Here is a 22,821-nt window from a genome sequence, read left to right as displayed (position 1 = left end):
TGTCAGAAAATTTCTCCTTATTTCTAGGTTGAATCTCTCCTCGATCAGTTTCCATCCATTATTCCTTGTTTGGCCTTCAGGTGTTTTGGAAAACAGCTTGACCCCCCCCCCCCCCCAAACTCCTGTCTGAGGCAAGAAATGGGAATCTTTATAGAGGGCTGGAATGCAAATCCCAGAATTCTAAGCTGCAAGGGCCAAATGGAGATGCTACTTGTTTCTATGGTTTGACACCACTCTTCTACTCTCAGTGAGATTTTATGCACTGATTGGCTGAATTGACTACACTGGGAGAAATATCAGTGGTACCGTAATTTTCTTTCACAGATAAAACAACTAAATCAGTGGTGGGTTCCTACCAGTTCAGACCAGTTTGGCTGAACCGGTAGTAGTTTGGCAGCCTGGGTCGCTGGAACTAGCAGCAATTTAGGCCTGCCTGCCACGTCTTTGAATTTTTTCTCCCAGTGGCACCATAGGTGCCGCCATCTTATTTTTTGGCTTCTGCGTATGCCCATGAGCGAACCAGCTGTAGTCACTGCTGGAATCAACCCCTGAACTAAATACTACAGTATTTTTTGAGTCTACCTTCCATATTTTTAACAAGTGTCCACAAAACAAAGTTGAACAGAATTCCTGTTTCAGGAAATTGTGTTCACCTCAATACAGCTACCCAGAAGTAAGGGAGTAAATTGAGGACTGCTCTGACAATATTCTGGTTACTGCAATAATTATCTATAAAACTCTGATCTACCTCCAATCTTCCACAGACAAGACAAAGACATAAATAAAATAAAAGCATCTTTTATTGCAGACATGAAGGCAGCTTCTACAGCAGTGCTTTCAATATCTGGGCAAATTATCTCAAATTGGATAAAAAGCAGTTTTTCTTTGGGTAATGATGCATGAATCCATTACCCATCCCAGCAGGACAAGTTAAATTTAAGTTGACTTAAAGGTTGCCACATATGCTAAAATACATTTGAAAACCTCCCAAAGTATTCCTTTTAAGATGAAAATGGATGAAATTACTAAGGGTAATTTGTTGAAATGACATAAAGATCATTCAGTGATATTGTTTTTACGATACAGATAGTTCTCAAGTTAAGATCATTCATTCAGGGGCTGTTCCAAGTTACGACGGTGCTAAAGAAAGGACTTGCAATCACTTCTCAAAGTTCAATACGACTTTTTGATGAACGGTTTTGGGTAGTGAAAGCTTCAACCTGCTTTCAGTTGACTTGACTGTTATCCCTCTTCTCATTGGATTCAGCGACCAGAAAATACCATTTCAAGCCATGTTTTTGTGTGACTCCACATATCTCGCTGATTCAGAAGCTATTGCCTGGCTCAGTTCCCCTGATGCCTCTCAGTCCAAAACGCATCAGCCACAAAAGCCACAGCTGCAACAAGGATAGTGATCCCGAGGCCAAGCCGTATGGAATTGGCTGCAGTGAAATCAGTGCTTAGCAGAATTGACTCTTTAAAAGAAAAAGAAAAATACATATATACTGTAAAAAAAGAAAATCATTTCCCCAATAAATCTTTATTACGCATTCTGACTTTCTTAATGACATGTTTGCATTTGATGAGTTTTTAATGGTTGAGCTTTAATAGTTTTATTATAAGACTGTTATTTAAATTTCGTTCTGGCTGGCTTGAGCACAACTGATTAAATCTTCTCTGGAAGGAACATTTCAAACTTTTGTAATCTAGTCATAACCAGAATTTATTGCCACGTTGTGTTTAACCATAACTGTTGAGCAAACAGCTGGCTGAGTTGGCATACTCATGAAGGGTCCTTGGGGATCTCTGAGCTTGGGTGTTTTCTTGCAGACATTTCATTACCCAAACTAGGTAACATCATCAGTGCTAGTAAGGAATGGGTTTGTTCTCAGTTCATATTCTAGAGCTGTGGTGGCAGTTGGCAGAATACAGTACTGCAGGCTACTTCTGCTGACTGCCAGCTGACTGCAGTTTGGCAAATCGAATCTCACCAGGCTCAAGATTGACTCAGCCTTCCATCCTCCCGAGATGGGTAAAATGAGGACCCAGATTGTTGGGGGCAATAGGCTGGCTCTGTAAACCGCTTAGAGAGGGCTGTAAAGCACTGTGAAGCGGTATATTAGTTTTAAGTGTTATTGCTATATTGCTAGTGGCTTGCCCTGTCAGTACTGGTGAGAGTGCTTTGTCCAAAGCTGAAATTGTACTATAGTGAAATTTAATATGTGGGCTCTTGGGTGTCCCACAGGCTCCACCCACCTCCCCCTATTTCCCATTTTCTCCCCTACCACTCAGTGAGATCCCTAAAGAGGAGAATGTCTTGGCAAATGTCTTTGTGGGTGAACAGAACACATCAAGAAATATAGATACCGTGTTTCCCCGAAAATATGATCTGTCCTGAAATTCATGCCTTGCCACATTTTTCGCATGGGCAAAAATATAAGCTCACCCCCGAAAATAAGGCCCCTGGACAACCCCCCCCCCTCCGGCCAGGCAGAGCACGGCTCATCGACCTAGCGGTATCCCAAAGGCACCAAACCATGGGAGCCAAGGGGGGGTGTGTGTGCTCACGTTGTTTGGTGCCTTCGGGATACCGCTAGGTTGGGGAGTGGTGTTCTCCCTGGCCGGAGGGGGGAACAGGCTCTCGAAGAGCCGGGCACAGCCTCAGGGGCAAAGCAGCCATGAGGTGACCACATTCATGAGCAGCCACCCGGCAAACCCCCTCTCCAGCCGGGCGGAGTGCCATTCACTGACCTACGGGGTATCCCTAAGGCGCCAAGGCACATGGTGCTCTGCCCACCCCCATCTCCTGTGGCTTGGCACACCTCATACTTCCTGTTTAACCAGTGGCATTTTCTTCAAAGGTCAGACCCATGATGGTGAACCTATGGTACGCATGCCCCCAGTGACATGTAGAACCCTCTCTACGGGCATGCCAGCCATCACCCCAGCCCAGCTCCACTGCGCATGTGCACGCGCCTCCCACTGGCTAGCTGGTATTTGGGGCTCTGTCACGCATGTGTAGGGGCCAGGGCGCATACAGGAAACACGCGAGCGGGTGTACTGGGAGATGGTTGCATTGCACTTTGGTGCCTCGCGGAGCGCCCCCACGCCCTGTTTTGGGCCTGGAAAGCCTCCTGCACCAACCTGGAAGCCAAAAATGGGGCAAGGGGTGGGTGAGGCGCATGCACAAGGAGTGGGGTTGCACGAGGGTTTGCGTACATGCACGGGAGCAGGGTGCATGCAGGTGGGGGGGGTCCCACACACATTGCTTTATGGGTGTGGGCTATCATGCACACATGCACACGCTTTTGGCATGCAACAACAAAAAAGGTTAGCTATCACTGGGTTAGATTGTAAGCTCCTCAAGATGAAGGCTTTGCAAACCCTCATCTACCTCAACGGTCCATCACCTTCATCACCCTCTCATTGTCTCCTGCCCTTAGATTCTCTGGGCTCACCTTGTGTCTGGCTTACTGTGTCATTGAGTTGGTTTTCCCAAAACTGGCAGCTCAGCTTGCCCTTGAGGTTGCTGAGGGCATCTTCTGTGAGGCGGAAGCTGGCGCTTGTCCCATTTGGCCACGCTCTGGTTTCAGCAAAAAACTCCCCATCAACATAAAGATGGAACCATCCCTCAGCTACGGTGGGCATTGAACAATTCACTCGATGCTTCCCTGCAGAGTCAACCATCACCTCCTGATATCTGCTAACATCAGACCTACCTGGAAAAAAAAATGAACTATTTTGTAAAAGGCAATAAAACTAGTAAGCAATGGAGTCTGTGGGGAAGAGGTCAAAAAAGTCAACATGATGATGGGGTTTGGATTGTAAAGCTGTGGCAGCCATTTTGTCCCCCTCAGCTGGTAAGGAAGAACTCAGGGGTCTCTCAGCTTTCTTTTTATTGCCCTTTTTTCAGTCCCCAGACCATATTTCAGAAACAAAAGCTGGACAGTTTTATTAATTTACAGTCATTCCGACAAAGATTACTGGAATTTCAAATAATGCAGGGTGCAAGGATATTAACTCTTCCGTGTACTTTTTTCACACAAAGGAACAAATGAAAGGACCAAGAAAGGAAGAGAACAAACTGTTCTCTGAAATAAATTTTGTGTACATTTGTGTGTTGTGTGTGCATGTATAAGTAAGAGAGAGAATAGTGCAGGAATTAAATTATGAGTAATCTAATATTTTCCCTTCTTGTGCTACCTTTCTTTACTTCAAACAAAAGATCTCACAAAAATGGCAATTGTATATTATATAACTCAAAAGAATAAACTCACAAAGGGAGTTTACTAGGTGTGAGATAAGCCAATTTAATCATATCCAAATATGCCTTTAAATTCAGTTTTGACTCAGCAATATATTCAGAAGTGCCCCCCCCCCCTTGCCTTCTTCTTTCTGGAGCTGAAAGAGAAGAACTGATCCTAAGACATTTTGTTAGATTTGTGTCTAAGGCAAGGCTAGAACTCACAATCCCCTGGTGATTGGCTCAATGTAACACAACTGGTTTACATGTTTAAGGCTGATCTAGAATTCTGCTCCTGGTAATTGGTTCAAAGTCACTCAATTGGCTTTCATGCCTATGACAGGACTAGAACTCACAAGTTCCTGGTGATTGGTCCAAGTCACCCAGATTGTTTCCTTGCCTAAGGTGGGACTAGAACTCACAGTCTTCTAGTTACTGGCCCAAAGCCACCTAGCCAGGTTTCACACCTAAGCCAGGATTAGAATTTACAGTCTCCTAGTTTCTGGTCTGGTGCCTTTAACCACTACATCAAACTGTGTCTCAGTCAATCCCAACATGGAGCCACCATTCTCCACTTATTGTACAATTCAGGATAAGAGCCACCTCCTTTAATTTTGGCAACCTCCTTGCCTTTCCTCACCCAGGACTTTCAGCACCACAGGACTGCTGGCATTGGACCAGATGACGGGGTCAGTGAGGCTGTGGTAGTAGCATGTGTACCGTCCTTCATCGGCCTCTGAGACATTCTTCAGGGAGAATTCAGCCATGTTGGCATTCCCTTGAGGAGTGACTTCATACCGGAAGTCCCTGGCCTGGTAGAAGACGAAACTGACACCTGAAAAGGGAGCCAAACAATGGAGTGTCCAGTCCTGCCCCACCAAGATTTCTGTGCTGGGACTTGCAGCAATTGAAGGCTTGAGATAATGCACTGGAAGAGACAAAAGCCTTACATTTAGCTTCAGGTCTAACCAATTTAATTGGTTATGATTATTATAATGTATATACCCATCCCCCTGTATTTATTGCAGGGTTTCCCAACTTTGGCAACTTGAAGACTTGTGGACTTCAATACTCAGAATTCCCCAGCCAGCCCTTCTGGTCTGGGGAATTCTGGGAGTTGAAGTCCACACATCTTAAAATTGCCAACGTTGGACACTCCTGCTCTAAATCAATGTTTCTCAACCTCAGCAATTTAAAGATCTGTAGATTTCAACTTCCGAGAGTTGAAATCCACACATCTTAAAACTGTTTGGGAAACACTGTTCTAGAGCATCAAATGAAGCAAAACATAATAAAAATTTATTCTCTGCCTGGTATATGCCAGCACCTCAGGCAGAGAGATATGAAAAACAATATACTTCCTTTCAGAACAGTAACTAGATCTGTTTCTTGGAAGCAAGCTTTTCTAATTTAAATAAAAGGTAGCTTTTTCTATTGGTTTTTTTTAACATAGATAAAAACCAAGGTTTTATATGTACAGTTAGAAGTCAGCATTCCTAGGCAAGCTATCTTTTAGCTTGTCTGACTGCGTGACCCGTCAAAAGCGCGAACGTCATAAACGCGCCGACAACACCGTGGTGCTAAAACCGCGATTTCAAAAGCGTGCCGACAACAGCGCGCCGACCGAAGCGCAATTTCATTTAAGGTAAGATTTACAGTTAGGTTTAGTGTTAGGTTTAGGGTTAGGTTTAGGGTTAGGGTTAGGTTTAGGTTTAGGGTTAGGTTTAGGGTTAGGTTGAGGGTTACGTTACAGCGCGCTTCTGTCGGCGCGCTTTAGGGCTAATTAGTCGCTAATTCGTCGTGCGGTTTTGTCACCGCGGTTTAGACACCGCGATTTAGTCAGGCGCGCTTTTGTTGTGCGCGCATTTGTGGTGGAACCATCTGACTGAGGACAATGGGAATTGAAGATTTTTACAAACTGAAAGTAATTTTACAATCTGAAAATAATTTTACAACTGAAAGTAATTGCCATTTCAAAGCTCTTCTACCCTGTTTCCCTGAAAATAAGACCTCCCTGAATAATAAGCCTAATTGGGTTTTTGAGCACATGCACTAAAATAAGCCCTCCCCCCAAAAAATAAGCCCTCCCTGAAAATATTGCAACACAGAAGCAGCCATGAGGTGATCACGCTTGCTGCCTCCTGCATCTCAAAAATAATAAGAGCTCTCCGAAAATAAAGCCAAATGCTTATTTCGGGGGTCAAAAGAAAATAAGGCCCTGTTCGACTTTTCAGGGAAACATATCTTGCCCCAATTTGGAGCATGATTAACATTTGATTAGGTCTGTACATATTTCAAACAACCGATCCTTAGTTAGGATCAAAATGTAATGTTGCCTTTCAAAATTTTAAAAAAAGGGAATGCAATTCTCCTTCCTTCCTTCCTTCCTTCCTTCCTTCCTTCCTTCCTTCCTTCCTTCCTTCCTTCCTTCCTTTTTTTAAGCTTTGGAGCTAAATTACTTTTGATTGCAGAGAATAGCAAATAAAACGAGGTTCACAGAAACCAATTTTCAGTTTTCTGCACCAGAGTACTATTGGATGTACATGTAGTTTTTGACTTACAATTTGTTGTAAGGTGGATGGATGAATGGATGGAGGGTGAGAGGGAAATAGAAAATAGATTCAGCTTAATACTCACCTTCTGTAATGTTTGCAGGCTGGCTGAGTGGAGAACGGATTGCCTTTCCAGCTTCCCAGATTTCATAGCTACAATGGAATTGCTCATCTGGGCCAACCTCATGAACCTCAAAGGTGGCACTAGATTCTGTTGGCAAAGCTTTCTTTTGGGCTACCAGCTTCTGACTGCCTCCCACGTATAAGGAGAACCAGCTGCCTGCGTATTCCTCCTCGGCGGAGCACTGAAGCTGGTGCTTTTCCATCACATCTTGAGCTTGGTGCCATACAATGGATGGTTTTGGCAGAGCTAAAGAAAAGACAGAACGGGGAGGCTTGGCTCACCAAATGTCCCAAGCCAAGTATGATTTGTTTGGTTTTGGTTTAATGCATGCAGTGCAAATCATTCCAATTGAAGGTTACTCAGTCAACCATGATTAGGTAAAGATGATGAATAATGCCAGCCAAAGAGAGTCTACATTTGTACAAAAAACAAACCCATAGACCAGAGGGAATAAAGATGAATGTGCCGCCATTTTACTTGGTGCTCTGTCCTCTCCAAAACTGAATTGTTGGGCTTCATTGAAACCAGAATTTGAACCCAAACCTCCATAGCTTCTTCCAAAACCAACTGTTACAGCTATCAGTCTAGGCTGCAAAAATTGACACAACTATCAGATGGCTGCAGAAGATTAACTGAACATCTTTTTATTGCTGTCTAGTGGTCATTTAGATTTTTGCATACCTGTACTGGCACCTCTAACAATAATAGTCACTCTGGATTCAGATTATATTATTTCTCCTGGGTTAAATGTCTGCCTCTGGTTAATGAACCTTGAAGGAGGAAGAAATATTAAAAAGACTGTGGGCATATTCTCACTACTCTTTATGATGGGTCAGCAAGTTGTGTGAATGCAGACAGGAAGAACATGATGTGAAATTTAGATCAGGTATTCCCTCTGCAATACTATGGACAGAAGAGTCATCCAAGAAGCTCAGAAATCTTATTTCTGAGAAGCTCAGCTTTTTATCTTACATCTGAGATGGCTAGCCTGATGAATTCAGAAATGTTGGGTTGTAACTTCTGGAACTCCAAACATTTCAGTTCCAACACAACCAGAAGATGTTGGACTGGGGAAGGCTGACAGGCATACAAAATCTTTATTCAGTATCATGCTAGACCATGCTTTGCTTTATTGTAGTTTGCAGAATCTGCTGAAATTGATTGGATTCATGTATCACGCCAGTCCCAAGATTCCAGGGAAGAAATCAACTTACCTTCACTACCGGTTTGCAAATGCGAGCACACACACTACCTCCACACATGCGCAAAACCTTCTGTGTTTGCGCTGAGTGTCAAAAATGGGACATGATGATGTCTGGGTGGTTGGGCGGAGCCTCCAGCTGCCACCGCTACTGGTTTGCCTGAACCAGACAGAACCGGCTGAATTGCACCACTGCCTGATTCCCATGCAATCCTGCTTCAGATGGAATGACAAGTCCATCCCTCCCCCACAAGTTATTGGGCCCAGTAGAAAACTCCAAGAGCGACTTGGATGCAGTCGTGAAGGCAGCAAGCTATGCAGTAGCGAAGGCATGAGCTAGAGACCAGTTCTAGAACTCTGTGAGTTCTAGTTCCATCTAAGGCAAAAAGCCAGCTGTGTGACATTGGCCCACCCACTTTCTCTGAAAGGAAAAGGAAAAAGGCAATGGCAATCCACTTCCAAACATCTTGTCAGGAAAATTGCAAGGACTTGTCTAGGCAGTTGCCAGGATTAAAAAATAACTTGAAAGCAAGCAAGAAAGCCTCTCTTTTCACAGTTAAAAAAACTGTGATATAATGAATGAATAATTACAGTATTCATTTTCTGCCTTCTCATAACACCCCAAATAATCTTATTCTGGCCAACAGCCCCTTCGTCCCTCAATGGTAAGTCTGGCTCCACCTCTAGAAGATCCATTCCCAGGATGAAGGGTTATGGAGTCTTAAGGACTCTTCCCACCAATACTCACAGATTGTAAGGAGCAGGAAAGGGAGAGTAACGGGCATCGCTAGAGAGATGCAGCCTGCGAATGAGGAGGAAAAGGGCTCCAGGCTCTGAGAAATGTGGTTTTTCCCTCCCAGGAAACAGTGATAGATAATCAGTCATGATAGTTAGGAAGGGAAGTAGAAGAGGAAAAAATATTTTTTTAACTCATGGAAGAATAAAAGAATTCTGATTTGAGCTGCTCAGTTTCTTTGGAATGAGCTTCAGATGATTTATTTTAAGGTGAGCAGAAAAATCTGCCAAAAAATGATATCTTAATAATGTCTACATTTATGCTGTGTACTAAGTCAGGGTTTACTTTGTATGACTAAACCATCCTTACTGGATGGGATTCAAACACTATGTTATACTATAACCATAGGTTATAAACCATAGTGCCTCATATTCACTTGTTTGCCAAAAACAAGTACAGTAAATCCCATTTGGACTTGTGTTTTGTGTACGACACAGCTGTTATGCTAAGTAGTTTAGCACAAAGCTTCCAAATCATGTCTGCTAGATCCACAGAACACCCTTAATCACAAACTGAGAGCCAGTTTGTTCCAGTGTTAAGGCACCAGGCTAGAAATCGAGAGACCATGAATTCAAATCCTGCCTTAGCCAGCTGGGTGATTTTAAGCCAGTCACTCTATCTCAACCCAATCCACCTCACAGGGTTGTTGCTACCTTGAGTTATTTGCAAAAATAATAAAGACATAATACAAATAGTAAAATAAAATAAGAGAACAAATCACATTTTGAATTAATATATTATGTAAGCATAGCCATCATATTGTATGCAGTCATCTTTTGCGGTATGAAAACCACAATTATTCAGCTATTTGCACTGCAATTAGCCTAACCTAACAACAACAACAACAATAATAATGCTATGACTGTGTTGCTAAGATCACTCACTGGAAATTGTGCCAAAAGTTTGGATTTGAGTACAGCAAAAACCACTGGGAACATCAAGTTCAGAAGGTTTTAGAGAATGAGAAAGGCAAGATCTTGTGGGACTTCAGAATCCAGACTGCCAGGCACTTGACAACTCACCTGACATAACAATAGTTAAATGAAAAGAAAAAAGTATGGTTCATTGACATTGCAATACCTGGAGATGCACGAATTGAAGATAAACAGGAAGAAAAAATCACAAAGTACCAGGACTTGCAAATTGAAGTTGAGTGACTGCGGAAAAAGAAATTGTGTTTTGTCCTGATTGTAATTGGAGCCCTTGGAGCAATATCCAAAGGGATACCTCACTATTTGGAAATTTTAAATTTATCATACTTGAACATTCTGATTCTACAAAAAAACACCCTACTTGGAACAGCTTATATCCTCCGATGTTACCTTAACAGTTCCTAGGTCCTTGGTTAGGACTCGAGCTGTTGAGCTACCAACCAGCCCCAAAGGCTGTAAATCTCACCAAAGATTAACCACAAATAAAAATAATAATAATAATGAAAAAATGACAAATGATTCAAAATGCAGATCTTGCGAACAGGCAAACACAACAACTCAGTAGTTTATGCAAAAAAGATCATTAACAAATTATAAAGAATGACATAGCACAGTTGCTAAAATGATTCACTGGAACATCTGTAAAAATTATCCTGCGCCAGTAATGAAAAATTGGTGTGAACAGAGAGTTGAAAAATAGAAAATGAGCATGTTAAAATATTGTGGAATTTCTGAATACAAACCAATAAATTCTTGGCACATAACAAAACAGATTTAAAGAAGAAAGTGTAGATAATTAATCTGGTAATACCAGGAGATAGCAGAATAGAAGAATTGGAGAAGAACACGAAGTATCAAGACCTGAAAATGAAAGTTGAAAGATTAGTTGACTACACCCTAAACTTGCTGTGGTGGTCCCAGTGGATATCGCCACACTGGATGCTATCAAAAATGTTGGGTGGAAGTTAGAAAATCTGCACATTGACAATTTTTCTGTATGTCAATTGTAAAAAGACACACTTCTCGGATCTATACAAGTGCCAAACTGATACCTTATGATAAGGGTGTCAAACTCAAAGCCTGAGGGCCAGATTCAGCCCGCAGGGTGCTTTGATCCGGCCCACGAGGCCACCAAGAAAACAATGAAGGCCCGACCCACAATGCCTTTGTCAGTGAAAATGGATCTCTGGAGGGCCGTGTGCAGTCCTCATGAGCTCCATTTATGCTGGCAGAGGGTTGCAGGAGGCAGTCACAGCTGAAAACAGAGCTTGGGAGCCCGTTTTCACTGGCAGAACGCTCGTTCACATGCGGCCCCGACATAAGTAACATCGAGCTGGCCACGCCCACCCTAGCCCCTGAGGTCCAACACAACCCTGATGCTGCTCTCAATGAAATCGAGTTTGACACCCCTGCCTTATGACATTCTAGGTTCTTGAGAAGAATTCAACGTGTACAAGGGGCAACACCAGGAAAAAAAACTCATGGCCGTGACTTCCCATTATTGTGAACAGATAATTTATTTAACTTGTATGCCATTTGACTCTCAACAGCCTAAATGACAGTTACTCAAACTATGATTTAGAGCCAGCAGTAGCAATCCAGTAAATCTAGTGAATCACTCAAACTTTAGTCACATGCTTAGAAGCTTGTCTCTTAAGCTTCCTCTCTTTTCTTTTTTTCAAGAAATAAGAGGTGATCACAGAAGTGGGGTTCACTGAAGAGATCCTTCTTTGTAGAACAGATATGGGCTGCAAAAAAACTAGATAGTCACCTGGTGCTACCAAAATGATTATTCCTTGTATCTATTGCTTATCTGGATTTTTAAGGGGAAGAACTGATGTTTGTTTGACTAATCTGCATTTGATGATGAATCTTCCATCCATCCATCCTGTCTGTCTGCCTGCCTGTCTCTAACCCCACCCATCCATCATCCATCTATCATCCATCTCTCTCTCTCTCTCTTTCTCTCTCTCTTTCTTTCTTTCCCTGAATTTCTACAGCATGAAAGAAAAATTATAAGGGGAGGTCACTATCAACATACTCTACAGCTGCACAAAACATAACATTTTTATCCCGTACCCTGCTTACTTCAAAAGGGAACTAACATTTTTTTTCCTTCTCAAGACCAAGCAATGCTGAAAATGTCCTTCACTCAGGGAAAGACCCTGATGATTCAGTAGGAAAAAAGGATGGTTAAGAGAGCAGCAGTTAGCCATTTTTCTGTGGGGTTGTCTCTGGTCTAACAGAGTGTCTCACATCCCACAGTGTGACATGAGTTCAAGTAAATAAAAAATAATTATGCATTAATATTAATTATACATACTGTATTAGGGATTGAAAATGATTGTACAAATGTTGCATTTTTATCTGCAAACCATTGTGATCAATTGTCCTTGCTATCCATGGATATCCATAGAGCCGAGGTGGCGCAGTGGTTAAATGCAGCACTGCAGGCTACTTCAGCTGACTGCAGTTCTGCAGTTCGGCTGTTCAAATCCCACCAGGCTTAAGGTTGACTCAGCCTCCCATCCTTCTGAGGTGGGTAAAATGAGGACCCGGATTGTTGTTGGGGGCAATATGCTGACTGTGTAAACCGCTTAGAGAGGGCTAAAAGCCCTATGAAGCGGTATATAAGTCTAACTGCTATTGCTATTGCTATTAGCATTATTACAACGGTGGTTGGTCTCATTCGAGACAATGATGAATCTGCATACAGATGGGAGGTTGAACTACTAGCCTTGTGGTACGACTGGAACAATCTGGAAGTGAACACACTCAAAACCGTAGAAATGGTGGTAGACCTTGGAAAAAACCCTCCCATACTACCACCAATTACAATACTAGACAGCACAGTATCAACAGTAGAGAACTTCAAATTTCTAGGTTCTATCCCAGTAATAGAAAACTTTTTGGTGCTGAATGCCCAGCAAAACCCCAAAATGCAATGTGAGTGCCCCCGCACATGCACCCTTCCCACACACACATGCCCCCCCCACACATGCATGTGAACACGCCCCTATGCATGTACATCACCCCCCCCTGCCCATTTTTTGCTGCCAGGTTGTGCACAAGGCCTTCCAGGCCCAAAATGGGGCACCGGGGGGCACCCACACATGCGTGAACCCCCCAAATGCAATGAAAGCACTCCCAGCACAAGTGCCCTCCCCTGCACATGTGTGGCAGAGACTTGAAGACTGACTGGCCAGCAGGTTGCGCGCACACACGCATGGTGGAGCTGGACTGGGGTGACGGCTGGAATGCCCGCAGAGAGGGCTCTGCTTGCCACCTGTAGCACATGTGCCATAGGTTCGCCATCATCTCATATCTCAAGACCTAAAATGGACACCTAACATCAAAAACATCATCAAAGCACCACAAAGAATGTTCTTTATGCGCCAACTCAGGAAGCCCAAGGAGTTGCTGATACAGTTCTACAGAGGAATTATTGAGTCTGTCATCTGCACCTCTATAACTGTCTGGTTTGGTTTTGCAACCCAACAAGACAGACACAGACTCCAGAGGATAATCAGAACTGAAGAAAAAGCAATTACTGTCAACCTGCCTTCCATTGAGGACCTGTACGCTGCACGTCAAAAAGAAAATATTTACAGAGCCCTCGCATCCTGGACATAAAGTGTTTCAACTCCTACCCTCAAAACGATGCTATAGAGCACTGCACATCAAGACAACTAGACACAAGAACAGATCCCACCCACCCCCCCAAACACCATCACCGAGGTGGCACAGTGGTTAGGGTGCAGTACTGCAGGCCACTTCAGCTGACTGTTATCTGCAGTTCAGCGGTTCTAATCTCACCGGCTCAAGGTTGACTCAGCCTTCCATCCTTCCGAAGTGGGTGAAATGAGGACCCAGACTGTGGGGGCGATATGTTGACTCTGTAAACCGCTTAGAGAGGGCTGAAAGCCTATGAAGCGGTATATAAGTCTAACTGCTATTGCTATCACTCTGCTAAGCAAATAATTTCCTCACCACTGTCATACTATTCACTAAGGCTGCATTACTATTATTAATCTTCTCATCGTTCCTATAACCCATCTCCTCCCACTTCTGACTGCAGGACTGTAACTTTGTTGCTTGTATCCTTATGATTTATATTGATATTGTTTCCTGATTGCTTATTTGTACCCTATGACTATCATTAAGTGTTGTACCTTAAGTGTCAGGCTTGGAAGCCATCGGGATTTAGAACCTCAAGCCATAGTCTACTATGGGAAACTGGGAGGGGCGATGGTATGGAGATTGGGAGCTGTGTAGCCAAAATAACATTCCTCCCCAGAAAATCAAGTTGCCTTGTCCCTGCACTTGGACAGATGTGGATGGGACGAATCTTAATTTGTGGCAATGACTCATTGGACTGTTGGAAGAAATGTCCTTCTGGGTTCGGCTCCAAGTGGGGAAAAAGACACTGGAGACATGGAGGCTGCTTGGAAAGATGGTTTTAATGGTGGACAGGACCACATGGCTTGAGCCCTGAACAGAAAAGGTGATCACATGCTTCAATGTTGGTGAAGAAAAAGAGAAGAGAAGGGCGGAAGAGAAGCTGAGTCCCTGGTTTTATGCCCTCTCTGGCCTTTGATCTTGAGCTTGTATTCTGATTGGTTGTCAGACTCCCAAGGGCCCATGCAGGGGCAACTCTCTAGGCTGCATTTTGAATCCAAGTTTGGTTGAGTACTCAGGTGCCATTTGAGTAAAGGGCCAATATTATCATGCCTTAATCCCATCACTCTGGAGCTGAAGGGGAGAACACTTTATTATGTAAAGTGGACTAGCTCAGGTTTTAATGGCTCATTGACAAAGGGGGATGGGCAGGAAGCTGCAGGCAGCTATTCTGTCTTTTAAAACACGTTTCTTCCTTTTCACATCCAGAGAAATATTCTGCCTTTTCAATATTTCCTAGGATATTTTATTTTTCTGGGAGAGGGATGGGTGATAACTTCCTACAGGACCATGTGATAGACTTGTGAGTCTAGGGGCAGGATCTTGAACTTTCAACTGGTGGGGAAAAACTGGAAGCTTTCAGATTCAAGTTTTCCCAGATGTGCCAACATGGCCCTTATAATAAATCGGAATTTTGAGGAACCTCTTGCCTCAGAGTCTAATTTAGTTGAGGAAGCTATTTAGAACCCTGACATTAGGATTCTTGATGAATGTATCTTGTCCTTTTATGTACACTGAGATCATATGCAACAATGACAAATTCCTTGTATGTCCAATCACACTTGGCCAATAAAGAATTCTATTCTATTAAAAACACATTTTCCCTTATGTACATACATATAATTATTACAAGTTTGGTTTGAGCTTACCTTAGTTGGGTCTAGTCAATTATAGCTTATGCAATAATTAAAAGGAATCGTGGCATAGTATATTGGAATATGTTTTGGACAGAAACTTTCCTCGCTGTAAGTTGAACTATCTTGAAGATTGACAAAATCCAAAGGGAAGGGGAAATTGAATCCAAGCTTGCAGCACTTTATAAAATAAAAAAAACTTGAGTGGTTGCTAGAAAAGGTTTTTTTGCATTCTCTGCGTCATTCCATTGCCGGTCAATTCTACCTGTTTGCAAACGCATTCACACGTTCTCCATCGAGAAAGGGATAGCAAGGAGCACTTTACGCATGCCCTGCGTGGTTTAGATGTGAATATTTTATTTTGCAAACCAGGCAACAGGAAACGAGACGAAACATTTTTTTTAGAAATCACACGTGCCCCGAAACCCAGCCTTTTCTGTATTCGGGTTGCAAATGACGTCAGAGTAAGCGATTTTCTCGCAATCGGCTTGAGATGGACGTAAAATATTAGAAAGCTTTAATTATTTATATGCAGAATTAGCATACAAGTTTATATCGCCGGGGGGCAAATAAGGTGTATGATCCCTGACGCACAGAAACAAATACCTATGAAATATTAAAAAGAAAAGCAGAGCCTGGTTCACCTTTCAGACAGGGCCTTGCCAACCAATCAGAGGGAGGGAGGAGGAGAGAAAGGACGCGACAAAACTACACCTCCCAGAAGGCCTCAGGGCTCCGTACCTCCTGAGTTTCAAGATGTCTTCCTTAAACAGTAAGTGCGAGAGAAGATTTTCTGGCGGGCGGGAGGACCGTGTCCTTGGGGGGAGGAGAGGGGATGCGGGACGGGCTGTTGTTGTGGAGAGTGCCTAGGGGTGCGAGGGTGGAAAGAGGGAGGAGGAGGATGGAAGGGCGATGAAGATCGCGTAGATACTGGGCAGAGGTTGTTGGAATGTCATGTAACGGAGGGCGATGACGTCATGGAGGGGGGTTCATTCATTACTTTATTTATTCCATTTATTTTGTCAAGCATGTATAAGGTAACAGGTATGGGTATAAACATGATTATGAATAAGTGGGGACAGTAGGACAGGGATGGTAGGCACGTTTAAATTTAAATCGTTTAAACTCGAAATTTACATTTAAATCCTGCTTTTTTCCTCCTCAAAGCGTAGTGCAGGTACTCCAGGACTTCCAAAAGTTTGTTTAGTTCAAAGTTAAAACGGCACTGAAAAAAATGACTGTTTTTCATGCTTACTACTGTTGCAGCATGCCGAGGATCACGAGATCAAAATTCAGACACTTGGCGCCTGATTCATATTTATGACAGTTGCAGTGTCCCAGGGTCCCCTTTTTGCGACCTTCGGACAAGCAAACAACTGTTTGATAGTTGAACATTTGCTTAACAACTGTGGCAAGAAAGGTTGTAAAACGGGACAAAATTCACTTAACTTTGCTTAAAAATCTGACTTAACAACAGAAATTTCAGTTATGATTATAAATTGATGACTACTTGTATTCGGTCCATCGCCCTTCAGGACTCCTTTGTAGGGTATGGTAGGATTGTAGTTTATCTCCCAAAGACCTCCTCATGCTAATGGCAAGTGACGCCTATCTCTATCAGCTCCTTTGGACTTCCAAGGTCGACAGAGCTCAGAAATGCAACATTGAGATTCCCTGCCGCCAAAGACAACTCTGGAAAAATATGTAGGACAAACAGTTGCTGGGTAGATCTTGCCCCCCCCCCCCCCGTCCCCAAATAAATCAATTTCAAGCTTTCTTCTGAGGGACAGAAACGTCATTTGTTGAAACTCTTGCAAATTATCTTGCAAACAATTAGAGAGCAGATAAATGTAGCGGTTGAGGCCCCAGGCTAGAAAGCAAGAAACTTGGAGTTCAAATCCCATCATAGCCATCCAGCTGGGTGACCTTGGGCTTATCATTCGCTCTTAGCCCAACTCGCCTTACAAGATTGTTATTGTGGGGGAAATAGGAGGAGGAAGGTGTGTTAGATATGTTCTCCACTTTGAGCTGTTTATGAAAACAATAAAGATTGGATAAACATGAATGAATGAATACGTAAATAATTCCATCCCTGATTTTAAAATGTAGGAAAGTTAAATGCAGATGTGAAAGATGGATCTGGGCCTGGACTTACATATGTTGTACTTCCAACCCATCAGAACTCATTAAGTCTCTCCTCTCTTTCCTAGTTGTAAGTCGAGGATTATCTGTACTTTCATATATTTAAAATACTTAAATGTCAGTTTCCATTAACAATGTTCACAGTGTCAGAACAGATCCAACCAAAAGTAAACTGCCTGTAAAAAAATAAAGACCAGGAAAAAAGCAAAATCTAACAAAAGCCTTGTTTAATAAAATAAAGTTTTCCAGACACTTGTATAAGAATACGTTGGTTGTTTTAAAATAATGGAGAATTGTCCATTTGATGTCAGATGGCTGCAAAGTTTCCATTTTAATTAATTCTAAAGCAATGTCTTAACGGTAGCTATGAGCAACCAAATTTATTCAAATTAATATTCATCGTAGAAGAGCTACGCAGTCAAATTAGCAAGAAAAAAACCAGGAAGAGTCTGGTAGCACTCTTTCTGATTAACATGTTTTATTTAAAGACAACATTTTATACCTTTTAATGAAATGTTAATTGGAAAAGGAGCTATCCAGATTCCCCTTATCAAGTTTTGAAGTGACTTAATATGGTAACTGAACGGGTTATCTTAACTATCAATTAAAAGTTGGGAAGGCATTTTGTATTGCTAGCTCTGAAGTCTGAGTAAACAGTTCCAGATGCTACTGTGGGAGACAGATCTGCTTATCAAAAAACGCCTCTTTATCTTTCTGCAGGAATGGTAACATATGTGAAAACTGCATGGGGCAAGGAACCAGTGATTGTAAGCTCCATAGTCATTGCAATTGTGGGTGAGTGTACACTGATGTTCCCTGGAATCCAAATATGTTTGGATGCTTTCCCAAAAGGCAGCTGGACTTCTTGGGGTTTTTTTCCTTGAAAATGTTTCACTTCTTTTCCAAGAAGTTGAAGAAGCTTGAAACATTTTCAAGACAAAAACCAAGAAGTTGCCTTTTGGAAAAGCACCTTTGGATCAACCATGACCAGATAGGTGATTGAGAATCTCCATAGATAATTTATTCTTTCAACATTTAGTATCCTTGAAATACTAAGGGGAGAAGAGGTGTAGCAGCCCTTAACACTGGGGTATTAAACAGAATCAGGATTAGTTTTTAAAAAGTTATGTTGCATAACCCCAACCTGTGAGTCACGGCCTGCTAATGGTCTGTGGTCTATTGGCCACCAGGCCGCGTGAGTAGCTGGCCATGCACAGCCCCACTTGTGCAAGCGTTGCCACAGGCACTCAGAGCCCCACTCACACAGCCACTTGCAGACCATTCATGTGAATGTCACGACAGGCTTCATACATGCTTGCACGAGCGATGTCACGGGGATTCACGGTCCCACTCAGATGAGCAGTAGGTGTGCGCACACAGGCATGCACCTGCCCCTCCCACAAAATCATCCCCCCTCCTCCCACTCCGGGCCGCCAACCTGCAAAGGTTGGGTAACTCTGTTCTAGATTACATTCTTCATATTTCCAATCTTGGCCTCTTTCCAAATCCCTCGTGATTTGTAACACAGGTTTCACTTTGAAATGGGGTACGGACTGGGGCTCCGCTACAAGCACTTCTTAAGTGTAAAGAAAATCAGATTCATTTCCAGACACTTTCATTTTGGGAAATTCTTGGAAAACCACTAGGAGTCATTCAAGATAATGTTGGCAAATATTTGAATCATGGAACTATAAGATTGGCACATTGTTTCAAGGAATTATGCTCGGGAAACTTAGTTTTTTTATTGATTCTGTGACTAGTGATCAAATTTAGCTTGTAGCTCCCATGGTAAATCATTCTGAATAAATTCATTCATTCATTTATGGTAGCTTTATACAAATGTATTTCTGGCATGCATCTTTGTTTTCATTATTTCAGCTGTAGCCCTGCCATGGGTGAGCCCCATTGCCCGTTATTCTGCATTAATGAATGAGCGCATGCCATATCACTACCCAGGTACACATTTCTATTTTTTTAGAAGCAGTTTTGGTGTTTTAGCGATAGCAAAGAAGCAATTTCCATCAATTTTTAATATGTAACATGTTGCAGAGATGTATGTGGCTGAACGATTTCTTGGGAGCAAGGCATAGGGAGTCCATGCGTGTAAAATGTCCAACTTATGGACAACTCATACTTACAAACAGGCTTCCTGCTTCTAAAAATGGTAAATGACCTTTTCCTTCCTTGAGCTAATAAATCACTAAAGCCACACAAAGTTTTCACATCACTTAAATATGAGCCAGCAGTGTGTTACAGCTGCCCAAAGAACCAACACAGTCTTAGGATGCATTAACAGAGGGATAGAATCAAGATCACGTGAAATGTTAATATCACTTTATAATGTCTTGGTAAGGCCACACTTGGAATACTGTATCCAGCTTTGGTCGGCACAATGAGTGTAGAGAAGAGCAACCAAGATGATTAGGGGCTTAGAGGCTAAAACATAAAGAACTGTTGCAGGAACTGAGTATGTCTAGTTTAATGAAAAGAAGGATTAGGAGTGACATGATAGCAGTGTTCTAATATCTCAGGGATTGTCACAAAGAAGGCAGAGTCAAACTATTTTCCAAAGCACCTGAGGGTAGGACAAGAAGCAATGGATGGAAAGTCAGCAAGGGGAGAAGCAACCTAGAAGGAGAAATTTCCTGACAGTTGGAACAATTAATCAGTGGAACAACATGCCTCCAGAAGTTGTGGATGCTCCAACACTGGTAGTTTTTAAGATGTTGAATATCCATTTGTCTGAAATGGTATAGGGCTTCCTGCCTGAGCAGGGGGTTGGACTAGAAGACCACCAAGTTCCATTCAAACTGATTGTTTTCATGAATTGCTGAGGCCACACATTTTTAATATACAGCCTGTTTTCAAGGTTCATTAAAATTTTGCATGGCTTCAGTATTTCATCAGCTGAAGGAAGGAGAATGCTAACGCTTTTAGTAATAGGCAACCTGTCTGTAAGCACAGGTTCCGACTTACATACAAATTTAAATTAAAGACAGTCTTAGGAATGGATCTCATGCTTAACCCAGGGACTGCCTGTATAAGAGAGCCAGAAGTATGGGATGTTCTGGAGCAATTTAAACTATTTTTCTTCCTGCTTTAGTTATTATTGGGTTAGGCAGGCAGAGGATTGGCATCAAAGACAAAATTTTAAAAAGTGGAGGGAAAAGTCCTATTTTCAGATTTCTCTGTGTTGGCCATGGGTAGTTTTCTGTTATTTGAGCATCCGAACAATTATGGTGTATAAACCACAAGATATAGCTCTGTGTATTGATCCAGTTGTAGGTAAATCAGTGAACTAAATCTCATGCAATGATGCTGAATTTACTTAACCAGAGATTAAATGAATTTACAATTAGCTGTATTGACATTGGGTTTTTTCAAAAGATGGAGAATGTGCTTCCATAAGACAGGTAGTCCAAAACTTACAATAATTCATTTAGACACCATTCAAAGTTACAATGGCATTGAAAAATGTGACATAATCATTTTCAGTTACCTTCACAGAATCCCTACGATCATGGAATCAAAATTCAGATGCTTGGGAACCTGCTCATATTTATGACTGTTGCTGTGTCCCAAGGTCATAAAATCACCTTTTGTGACCTTCTGTCAAGCAAAGTCAATGGGGAAGCCAGATTCAATTAACAATCTCTTATTAACTTAGGAACCTCAGTGATTTCGTTTAACAATTGTGGCAAGAAATGTTGTAAAATGGGGCAAAGCTCACTTGACAAATGTCTCACTTAACAACAGAAATTTTGGACTCAATTGTTGTCACAACCGAAGAACTATCTGTACAGTCCTCGACTTAACAGTTGAGCCTGAAAATTCCATTGCTAAGTGCAACAATTGTTAATGCCATGGTCATTAATCGAATCATCAGTTATTCAATGAACACTGTTTCCCTCCCATTGACTTTGCTTGTTGGGAAAGTCAGCTGGGAAGGTCAGATAGTGATCACGTGACTCTGTGATGCTTCAACCATCATTAATCAATGCCAGTAGCCAAGGGCCCAATTTTTGATCATGTGTCTGCTGGGAAGAGTGCAAGGACCGGTTGTCGCCTTTTTTCAGTGCCATTGCAATTTCAAACCGTCCGCTGAACAAATGATGATAAATCGAGGACCACCTGCTTAGCTACAAATAAAAGAGCTACCATATTTTTTGGAGTATGACACACCTTCCCCCCCCCCTCTAAAAATGCATGGAAATGTTGGTGCGTCTTATACACCAAATACAGCCATTTTTGGCCTCCTGAAGCCCCACCCCCACATCCCATTTTTTGCAAAAAATGGGGTGTTTTTGCCTTCCCCCACCCCTCAGCTCTCTGCAGGCTTTAGCAGGGCTGGGGGAAGGGAAAAATCCCCCCGTTTTGGTGAAAAATGGGGGCGTTTTTGCCTTCCCCAAGCCCTGCTGAGGCCTGCAGAGTGTTCCTAGGGACCAGGGAGGACAAAAACTTTTTCTTCTGACTTACCCCTTTGAAATTATGGTGCATCTTATGCACCGGTGTGTCTTAATAGTAAAAAAATGTGGTAATTTTGCCTTAGAATGTTAGATATGAAATCAGGCCCGAATAGATTTATCTACTTAACTTACCACAACCTACAGAGCACAGAGGCAGGATTTGTTCTCCATGCTAGGCCAAAATCAAAGAAGCACATTATGTATATGAATCCAGGAATTGAATCAAGTGGTCCATGCCCTTCCTTACACTATATAATTCTATAAGTGCTGCTGCTGGACATTTACAGAATGCTCATTTGGTTGATGTTCATGATTGCCCTTTCTTCATCATAGTGCCAGTTCGAGATGATGGTAATATGGCAGATATTCCCGCTCATCCCTGTGACAAGGACGGTGAACAACTCGAGTGGCTGAGGAAATGAGAATCGGCAGAGGGTAGATCTCCCCGAAAACTTCCCCTGCCTTGGTTGTACATGTGTGTTATTGTCAGGGGCAATAAATTTCCCTGTTGTATTTAAAAGCAGACTTATCTGGTTGTTGTGGCTGGAAATTTAGATCAAAGGGGGAACACTGCATTTTAGGAATACCTATCCTCATAAAATCAGATAGTTAAAAGTTCTTAGGAGGCTTAATCAAGTCATGGGGCTTTTTCAAAGTAATGGAACTGGGAATTTTTTTCTTAAATTAAGAGTCTGATACCATTGCACATACTGTCACAAACAGCAGTTTGTAAAAGAAAAACATTGACAACCTGCTACACTAGGGTTTTTTTTTGGGGGGGGAAGAGGAAGATTCTGTTTTTCATATTGTCAAGAAATATAAAAATTCCTTAAGAGAAGACTATGCACTGTCATAAAATTGTTTGGGGAAAAAATATGGGAGAGTTATTTCAAACCCCAATTCTTTTGACACGGCTTCCTTCCTTCTACCACCCAGTTCGAAATTAGGACATTGAACCAAAGTCTTGGAGGAAAATTTGACTGGTTTATACATGCTAAGCTATAATACGGTTTGTTTGGTTTCAACATAGCATGATATATTAATACAACAGTT

At 42.2% G+C, this 22,821-nt stretch overlaps 2 protein-coding genes across 4 annotated transcripts; one reads left to right on the top strand and one right to left on the bottom strand.

The window, feature by feature from the left end:
- Positions 1-782: 782 nt before the first annotated feature.
- On the bottom strand, positions 783-15,830 carry LOC116522950 (T-cell-interacting, activating receptor on myeloid cells protein 1-like). Of its 3 annotated transcripts, none has more exons than XM_032238067.1 (5): positions 15,805-15,830; positions 6,881-7,165; positions 4,884-5,171; positions 3,459-3,719; positions 783-1,475 (listed from the first exon to the last, which is right to left on the bottom strand). In XM_032238067.1, the coding sequence occupies exons 2-5, from the start codon at positions 7,119-7,121 to the stop codon at positions 1,345-1,347; spliced, it is 921 nt and encodes a 306-aa protein (XP_032093958.1). In that variant the 5' UTR covers positions 7,122-7,165; positions 15,805-15,830; the 3' UTR covers positions 783-1,344. The 3 variants fall into 3 exon arrangements, with proteins under 3 accessions (XP_032093958.1, XP_032093957.1, XP_032093959.1); XM_032238066.1 differs by lacking the exon at positions 15,805-15,830 and adding an exon at positions 15,176-15,738; XM_032238068.1 differs by lacking the exon at positions 15,805-15,830 and adding an exon at positions 15,176-15,738 and having other exon boundaries at positions 4,884-5,078.
- On the top strand, positions 15,830-22,291 carry NDUFA3 (NADH:ubiquinone oxidoreductase subunit A3). Its single transcript, XM_032238069.1, has 4 exons — positions 15,830-15,932; positions 18,023-18,097; positions 19,181-19,258; positions 22,102-22,291. The coding sequence occupies exons 1-4, from the start codon at positions 15,917-15,919 to the stop codon at positions 22,188-22,190; spliced, it is 258 nt and encodes an 85-aa protein (XP_032093960.1). The 5' UTR covers positions 15,830-15,916; the 3' UTR covers positions 22,191-22,291.
- Positions 22,292-22,821: the final 530 nt, after the last annotated feature.

The sequence above is a fragment of the Thamnophis elegans genome, chromosome Z (genome assembly GCF_009769535.1).
Source record: "Thamnophis elegans isolate rThaEle1 chromosome Z, rThaEle1.pri, whole genome shotgun sequence".
Lineage (NCBI taxonomy): Eukaryota > Metazoa > Chordata > Lepidosauria > Squamata > Colubridae > Thamnophis > Thamnophis elegans.
Note: the sequence above shows the minus strand (reverse complement) of the source record. Positions and strands in the feature narration are given on the sequence as shown.

Excerpts from the sequence above, each read along its gene's own strand:
- LOC116522950 (XM_032238067.1), bottom strand. The coding sequence starts at position 7,121 with ATGGAAAAGCACCAGCTTCAGTGCTCCGCCGAGGAGGAATACGCAGGC. Across the intron at positions 5,172-6,880 it reads GCCTGCAAACATTACAGAAG|TGCATTATCTCAAGCCTTCA; the intron begins GTGAGTATTAAG and ends TGTCTCTTCCAG. Across the intron at positions 3,720-4,883 it reads TGTGGTGCTGAAAGTCCTGG|GTAGGTCTGATGTTAGCAGA; the intron begins GTGAGGAAAGGC and ends TTTTTTTTCCAG.
- NDUFA3 (XM_032238069.1), top strand. Across the intron at positions 18,098-19,180 it reads CATAGTCATTGCAATTGTGG|CTGTAGCCCTGCCATGGGTG; the intron begins GTGAGTGTACAC and ends TCATTATTTCAG. Across the intron at positions 19,259-22,101 it reads CATGCCATATCACTACCCAG|TGCCAGTTCGAGATGATGGT; the intron begins GTACACATTTCT and ends TCTTCATCATAG.